Genomic DNA, 8,710 nt, shown 5'->3' with positions numbered 1-8,710 from the left:
CTTCAACATTTACCTAAGCAATGAATTAAAGCCACTTACTACAAACACCATGTATAGTAAATTACCTTTAACATTTCCCCCTCTCAATTTAAAGCCTCTATATATCCTCTAGTATTTATAATTTCCACCCTGGGATAGTCTGTCTATGATATTGTGCCCCTTGTAATTTTATATACTTCGATTGGATCATCCTCAACCTCCAATAAACACTGCACAGAAAACTTCTCCTTACAGTTAATACACTTTATTCCAAGCAACATCTTGGTGAAATTCTTCTACATCTCCATCCTTCCTGTAATGTGGCAACCAGAATCACATAATACTCAAATGTTGTCCAACCAGTCTTATGCAGCTGCAATATGACTTACTAAATTTTAAACACAGCATCCCAACTGATGAAGGGAAGCACCCAAATGTCTTCCATTGCACTCTATCTAGCTGCCTTGCCATTTAACGGAGTCATTGATAACTCAGAACGTTGACTATTCACTCTTTTCCATAGATGCTGCCTGGCCTGCTGAGTTCCTCCAGCATTTGTGTGTATTGCAATATACCGAGCTCCTCAGAATTCATTTAATTTCAAATAAAGGGCTTAAACACTTATACTTCTGACAGGGAAAGTAGCAATAAATGCATCCAAGACTGAAATAATCTAACATTGGTGGGACAGAGTAGACTAATTCCAAAGATAATATTAAAAATGTGCATTTTTATACATTTTCACTTAACCCTGGGGTAACGTACCATTTGAAAAACCTGCAAGTTCATTATATACTTCCTTAGTGATGCCCAGAATGCCTCAGAGCTCTCTAGTTGCTTAACTTGGATTTTCTCTCACCTTTGTACAGTTGTGGCAGAACTTTTATCCATTTAAGTATTTCTAAAAGCCAACATTCTATTAACATATTGTCAATGTTATTTTACTAATCTATGAACCTTCTTCCTCACCCCAAATATCTTCTGCATTTCCTGTTTAGAAAGTTCATATTAGTAACATCCATTATTGTTGCCTTATGAAAAGAAAATAATTAGCTTTGTCAATCCTAACTTTTACAAATACACTTTGGCTCACTATCAGTTCAAAATTTGCAAGGCGTTTAGTCTATCCTTATTTATAGATCCTAATTGTTTTCTGATAGCAGATGCTAATGAACTAGTTGGTAAGGCCCTAATCTCCCTCCTTACAATGCCCAATTTTCAATCTGAAAGAAATGTTCCCAAATCAGGAATCTTTGAGGATAACAGCAAATTTCCAATGTCTCAGGACTATCCAGTTGACCCCTACCTTCAAGCAGGTGGGAACATTTGCAACATCCTTGCAGATTTACGTGAACCACGAGTATAGTGGACACCATCATAAATATAGCTCATTGGTTTTGTGTATATGCTAGGGGAAAAGAGAAGAGATCAGCTGGTATGGTAAATGCACTATGATACCCATTTTTCAGTCAGCTGTGATATTTTATTTGTGTTAAGATCTTACAGTACACACAAATATATATACATTAAAATTTTCACACTTCAGTAGTCTCTGTAAAAGATTAAATATTCATGCTATTTCACAAACCTAAAAACTTTTCTACTGCAGAGACTAACAGAGAAAACATCAGGCATCCAATCATAAAATTGTGCATATCATCAATGTAAGGCTAGTTAATTACTCAAACAATTCAGACAGGCCTCAGAAAATCTTTTACTCTTTGTGTTCCCTAGAATGCTACTTTAAAGCAATAAGGAAACTATCAAAAAAAGAGATAGATGCAGGATGACTTTTTTTTTCAGCCATAATGTATCATAAAGTATCAAATGAAAAATCCTGCTTTGTATTTTACTATCACGGTGCACCATTTGCTCTATCAGAATATGCCAACAAATTATAGAAATACTTGAATATTCGTGTATTGGCTTATTACTTCTTAAAATCTTCAGTTACTGAAAAAGAGCATCAAATTATGATCCCAAAATTTACAACATTCAAACAAGGAAGTTCTTTCAGATCTGTCCATTTAGACTTTAGTTAAAATGTTAATTAAAATTAACATTAAATATCTTAGAGCAGCATCTGCATTCTATGTAGCCTTTATACAAAAGGTAAATTAGAAGTACCACCTCTGTGTTGTTATTTACAGAGAACACCATCAATATCTAATCATCTTATCCTGAAAATTTTTGAAAAAATTAGTTCTTATGCTCCTCACTGAGAATTCAAAAACATTCTGTAGATATGATGCTCATCTTTTCCTTTAACTCTTCTTTCAAACCTCAAAATCAGATCACATGAAAATGGAAAGCAACCTTTGATAAATAATATTGACATTTCTGCATTACAGACATTGCACATTATGAAGCCATTCAGTGTATCACTCGCTGCCTGCTTTTTGAGAGAGCTAACCAATCACTTCTAGTGCTGACCATCTTCCTCTTACCCGTACAATTTATTCACTTCAATATTTCCCTTTTGAAAATTCCGGTTGAATCTGCTTCAATCACAACTGTTTGGTAAAAACTGTTTCCTAACATCACCTCAACTTTGTTTTATTGCCTTAAATACATGCTCCATGGCAACCAATCCATCTGCCACGGAAACCAGATTCTCCTGTACTTTGTTAAATCTGTTCACCATTTTACATATTTACTTCAAAACTCTTAATCTACTTTGGTCTGGGTCGCTGCCAGATTTTTCATTATTTTAATGTTACATTCACTGGTAACATTGATAAACTCCTTCCATACCTCCCTAAAGTCTTGACATTATTCCTGAAGAGTGCTGCTCAGAACTGAACACCCTTCTATGGCTGAGACTGTACCAGTTTCTTTAGCATAATAATTTATTTGTATTTCAAGTGCATGCCTTCTTTACAAACACCTTTTTTTAAAAATAAAAACTTTCATAGCTTCTTTCATCTTAAAAGATTATGTACACAACCAGATCTGTCCTTCCACACTCTTAAAAATGTAGAATTTGTTTTCCATTGTCTCTCCTATCAAGATGCATCACTTCTGTGTTAAATTTCATTTGCCACGTCTGCCCATTTTTCAAGAATCTGCCTTCTTAGTCTGCAACTATTATCCTTAATTAGCTACAAAATAAATCATGTACTTTGTGCCTCAGCTGTGTGTAAACAAGTAGATCTACATAACTTCTAAAATTTTGTCGAACATCATGAACATTTAATTATGCATTTTTTAGTTTATTATCAGTATTGTAAATATATTTTCCAGCTAAGATCTATTACCTAATGTACTTCACGTCTTGCAAATCAGTACAATGAATAACATGTCCCATTTGGAAACACTCATATTTGTATATCAAGAACAAATGAGCAGCAACACAGATAGAAAGTAGAATCTGTGTATTAAATAGGACAATGCTAAAAGCAGGAATTACTTGCACATACAAAACATTAAGAGGTCTCAATCCAAAACAATTAGGTTTATTAAAATAGATTGGGTCACATCTCCAAGAAAACTGCAATACTTAATAAATACTAAATAAGCTATTTAAAGGTGTTTAAATATAAAATCTAAACTCCAACTGTAAACTTTTCCTAGTGTAACCGCTCATCATGACTAAGATTGTCTCTTGTTTTACAAATGCTTGTCACATTTCCAATCCATATTGACAAACTGTATTGTCATTGCCGATGCTATGAAATTCAGTATTGAACTTGTACCTCAATCTGGGAAAGTGCTTGTAGCGATATGTAGAAGGCAACCAACACAACTGCTAAAATCCTAATGAAGCTCCATCACTGAACAGCCAACTAACATGGGCATTCATTTACCATTGTGGCATGCCGGCTACAGGGATAACAGATCAGATTGGTTTATACAGTAAAGTAGTAACATATTTCTTCTTGTACCGATGTGTAGCACTGAGAACCATCACTCCATCCTAGAACAGAAAAATAAGGTGAAAAATGATTTATGGGTTAGTCATTATTTACCAAAGTAAATTAACATATTGTTATAAATACATTGAAACAGTAAATGGATTAAAATTTTAAAAGCTAGTAAAATTTCCTAACATTCTAGGTTCATTTTACTCATTTGGACTCTGGAAGAATTAAAACCCGCAGGAATACTAATGCAAAGGTCAAGTAGTTTAGGAGACTAATAGATCTACAGATCACTTTGTGATGCTGTGGTATATTTTTAGACATTCTTACAATCATTACAAAGCATTATGAGTCCTGGAACTAGAAAGGGAAAGTGTAGTAAGTCATTAATATCCTGGAAAAAATAGAATGCTTCTATAAGAGATGGCAAAATCTTATTCTTTTCCACATGAAGGACTTGTTCAACTGTACATCATCTCAAAGTAATGCCATCAATCCCATTCTCCCATTTATTTCACTGTAACACATTCTGTTTGATATGCCATTAAACTACAGCTCACCCATATTAGAGGCAACTTAGTGGCCTATGAATCTACCAACCAGCACATATTTGGGATGTGGGAAGAAACTAAAATGCTTGGAGAAATCATCTAAGTTTTGCATGGTGGCACTCGTGCCAAGCGAGAAAACCATTCCAGATTACAGCACAAAAGTTTTGAGTGACCAATTTTTTTTATATAGTGTGGTAGGACTGCTCACTCTCTAAGGTTCTGCCTTTCAGATGAGATGTAAAACTACAACAAGCATTTTCAAAGGAGGATGCAAAATATTCTAAGGCATTATTTTGAAAAGAGGGTGGAAATTACCTCCAAGTCCCAATCTTCACAGCATCTGAAAGCAGATAGTCTGCTGATTATCTTTTATAAGCAGCATTATCTGAGCATCTTGAATGCCATTTTCCTGCAAGTGCCCCACCACAAAAAGCAGTTCATTGGATGTAAAGCATTTTTAGTTTCCAAGATTATGAAAGTTAATACTTAAATTCAAGTATTTTTTCCAAACATAAGGTTGAAATAGAAAAAAGCTAAAAATAGCCACTTTTAACATGCAGCTCTCTGACTCTCAGACTGAGGTATGCATGTGATAACATTTTCAGAGGGTGACAAAATCTCATGTGTATGTGCAGAAGTCAAAAACACAACTGTAAACCAAAGTTGTATGATTCCACTTGTGCAGTCATCCTGGTCTTGACAGACAAGGTGATCAAAGGCTCTGGAATTTTGATACCAAAAGACAGAAGTCTTTGATCAAGTTTGCCTTTGTCAATACCTGGAATCTGCCAATACCCTAAATGAGAGATTAGTCATCAAAAAAAATGCACAACGCAATCTGCAGCTAAATTTATCATTCCCTAACCATTGCAGCTATTCAGACATATCACTTTGTCATTGGGTACTCAGAGATGAAGGCAATTCAAGCCACTGAAATCCCTTCCAGATTGATACAGATCTCTAAGATCTCTAAGACCTAGGATCATTTGGATCCTTAAGGGGATATAATAATCTTATTTCAAAGCTTCCATACTGCACAGCACCGTGCACAAGCCAGTGGGATTTATAAAACAATACAACCTTCCCTTAGTGGATTATACTATCAATACAACAAAATATTTTGAGAAACAGCACCTTAGCAAAATAATTAACTATTAATTATTAACTAGTAATTATTACTAGCTTATAATAATTAAGTATCATGGCTTAAGATCGCTCCCCTTTATATTGCACTCTATACATAGTGGTGAGTAACTTGTGATGCATTTCAACCAGCTGATTAAAAAATGGGGAAATTGCACATTTCCACACAGATCACATTTCAATCAGAATAATATTTGAAGAGTTGGCAAACTTACTTTTATAGAAAGTGCATATAGGTGATTCAGCATCACATGATTTGGTTCAGGAAGTAAAGCAGGGTCACACTAGATAAGCGAGATGGAAAAGTGAGTTAGACATTTTTATTGCTTCAACAAAACTGAAAGCCAAGTATGGAACTGATTTACCAGATATTTTAAAAGACTGCAAATGCAATAGCAAATTACAAAATTTCTAATCGAATTTTTTATATCTCAAAGCGGCTTGTATAGCTTTAAGTGTAGTAAAGCAACAGAAGTTTTTATCATGAGTGCTTTTAAGAAAAACTTTTTGCCAAACTACATGATTGGAAAGTGATAGGTTTTAAAGATTATTTGAATATTAGAGGGATATAAAGGTTTATGAAAGGAATTCCAAAATCTAGGTTTTAACAGGTGAAGTGCAAGTCTCTAATGGTAGATGATTATTTTGTTTAGCTATGCAAAAGAACAGAACTGGAGTGTAGAAACTCAAAGATTCTAGAGCTGATGGACATCACAGAAACAGGCAAAGATTTAGAAACAGGGATAAATGTTTAAAATCATGATATTACTTAACTGGGAGGCAGCCATTTCTGACTTCAATTGAATAGTCAAGGAATGGAACCAGGTCAGTGTAATCCATCTGGACACTGGTAGTAAAAATGGTAGACAGAATTTTCAGTGATATCAACAACCCTGTTCAGGGCAAGAAGGCGTTGTGTTTCTTGAAATTGTTATATCTACCATCAATTGAGATTTTGGCAAGGGACTTCTAGAAACAATGAAGGAGGATTTGGGAAGATAGATAGATAGATAGATAGATAGATACTTTATTCATCCCCATGGGGAAATTCAACTTTTTTTTCCAGTGTCCCATACACTTGCTGTAGCAAAACTAATTACATACAATACTTAACTCAGTAAAAAAATATGATATGCATCTAAATCACCGTCTCAAAAGCATTAATAGCTTTTAAAAAGTTCTTAAGTCCTGGAGGTAGAATTGTAAAGCCTAATGGCATTGGGGAGTATTGACCTCTTCATCCTGTCTGAGGAGCATTGCATCGATAGTAACCTGTCACTGAAACTGCTTCTCTGTCTCTGGATGGTGCTATGTAGAGGATGTTCAGAGTTATCCATAATTGACCGTAGCCTACTCAGCGCCCTTCGCTCAGCTACCGATGTTAAACTCTCCAGTACTTTGCCCACGACAGAGCCCGCCTTCCTTACCAGCTTATTAAGACGTGAGGCGTCCCTCTTCTTAATGCTTCCTCCCCAACACGCCACCACAAAGAAGAGGGCGCTCTCCACAACTGACCTATAGAACATCTTCAGCATCTCACTGCAGACATTGAATGACGCCAACCTTCTTAGGAAGTACATTCGACTCTGTGCCTTCCTGCACAAGGCATCTGTGTTGGCAGTCCAGTCAAGCTTCTCGTCTAACTGTACTCCCAGATACTTGTAGGTCTTAACCTGCTCCACACATTCTCCATTAATGATCACTGGCTCCATATGGGGCCTAGATCTCCTAAAGTCCACCACCATCTCCTTGGTCTTGGTGATATTGAGACGCAGGTAGTTTGAGTTGCACCATATCACAAAGTCTTGTATCAGTTTCCTATACTCCTCCTCCTGTCCATTCCTGACACACCCCACTATGGCCATGTCATCAGCGAACTTCTGCACATGGCAGGACAATGGATTCAAAGATTTTGAAGAAAAGGGTAGATTGCAAAAACATTGATGTTTCACTGAGCATAAACATCTTGACAGCAGATTTGAAGGAGTGGGAATGTTACTGTAGGAGAGACTAAACTTTTAATAAACATCAGCTTTCATGAGAACCAAAAAATTAAGCTGGCTATACAGCAGTTTAAACTGTAGAAGGTGATTCTCAAGGATAAGAAAAGAGGGCAATTAGAAAAAAACTACCCTTTCCAGATGAAGGCAGGAAGGTACAACATAGAAAACAGCTAGCTCAATTGAGTAGATAAAGCTTCATGATAAAGAAGTTCATGGTTTCTTTACACTTTGTTGCAGGAGGTGAACGTGAGGCAGTAGCCTTAAAAAATTCACAGATCAAATATTGACACAATAAAACAAAAATGAAATTGTAGGAAAGAAAATACAAGAGAACCAGAAAATGACTGATAAAGATCAGAGGTGCAAACAATGCAGCATATATTAACATTTTTCGTTGTAATACTGAAAGAAAGTAATGATTTATAACGAGGAAATATATTAGTGGCCTTCCATTACTTTTAAGATATCCTAAAAATATTATGATATACTGTATGGTTTTAACTAAGGAAAAGCTAAGACTAACAAACCTTAGACTATATCTAAACCTAAGACTCCCTGGCCAGGAGTGATTTGTGCTAGGATGAAGGACTGTGGAAAAAAATAATATGGACTTATTACAGTTAAGAGTAAAGAAACCACTGACTACTTAAGTAGTTCTAGAGTTAAGAATCAAATGTTGCATGTTTTTAACAACAAGAGACAAATATGGTCAAAACAATGACAGCATTGTTCAAAGGGCCTGCACTGTGCTGTACTGTGCTATGCTTGATATTCATTGTTTCATATACTAAAATGACAAAACATATTTAAATTGCAGATTGAGATAAGTATACATCTAATCATCAGTCAACAATGTTTAAGTAGGGAAATATACTTGTTGACTTGTTCCTACATACATTTTTATTCAATTACAATGCATGGTAACTCAGAATGATGAAGAACCCCCACCTCAAGAACTACGGAGCCAGATTGGGAACTAGTATTCTGTTCAGTTCACATCTAATTGCTCAAACACAAAATTAATTGACTCAAACCATAAACATTGGCGTCAACGGGAAACAGAAAATTATGCTGGATGGTTAAAATGGAAATAGGCCTAAACCATAGAAGGCATTATCATGGACAAGGGAAGTAAGGAAAGAAACCATATAAGGTTGCTAAATTTGTGGTAGAC

The 8,710-nt window shown here is 35.5% G+C and overlaps 1 protein-coding gene across 4 annotated transcripts in view; it reads right to left on the bottom strand.

Moving 5' to 3' along the window:
- Window positions 1–1,440: 1,440 nt before the first annotated feature.
- The window catches only part of LOC140737078 (5'-AMP-activated protein kinase subunit beta-2-like), a 52,337-nt gene continuing 45,067 nt past the window's right edge, over window positions 1,441–8,710 (bottom strand). For 3 of the 4 annotated variants that reach the window (XM_073063231.1, XM_073063233.1, XM_073063232.1), the window contains exons 7-8: window positions 5,749–5,817; window positions 1,441–3,895 (exon numbers count right to left, since the gene is read on the bottom strand). In XM_073063231.1, coding sequence (XP_072919332.1) covers window positions 3,818–3,895; window positions 5,749–5,817 — 147 coding nt within the window. In that variant the 3' untranslated portion in view covers window positions 1,441–3,817. Of the gene's footprint in view, window positions 3,896–4,705; window positions 4,800–5,748; window positions 5,818–8,710 lie in introns of all 4 variants that reach the window. The other variant, XM_073063234.1, reaches the window with a different exon arrangement.

Source organism: Hemitrygon akajei, chromosome 12 (assembly GCF_048418815.1).
Source record: "Hemitrygon akajei chromosome 12, sHemAka1.3, whole genome shotgun sequence".
NCBI classification, from domain to species: Eukaryota; Metazoa; Chordata; class Chondrichthyes; order Myliobatiformes; family Dasyatidae; genus Hemitrygon; species Hemitrygon akajei.
This window is presented reverse-complemented; position numbering and strand designations above follow the sequence as displayed.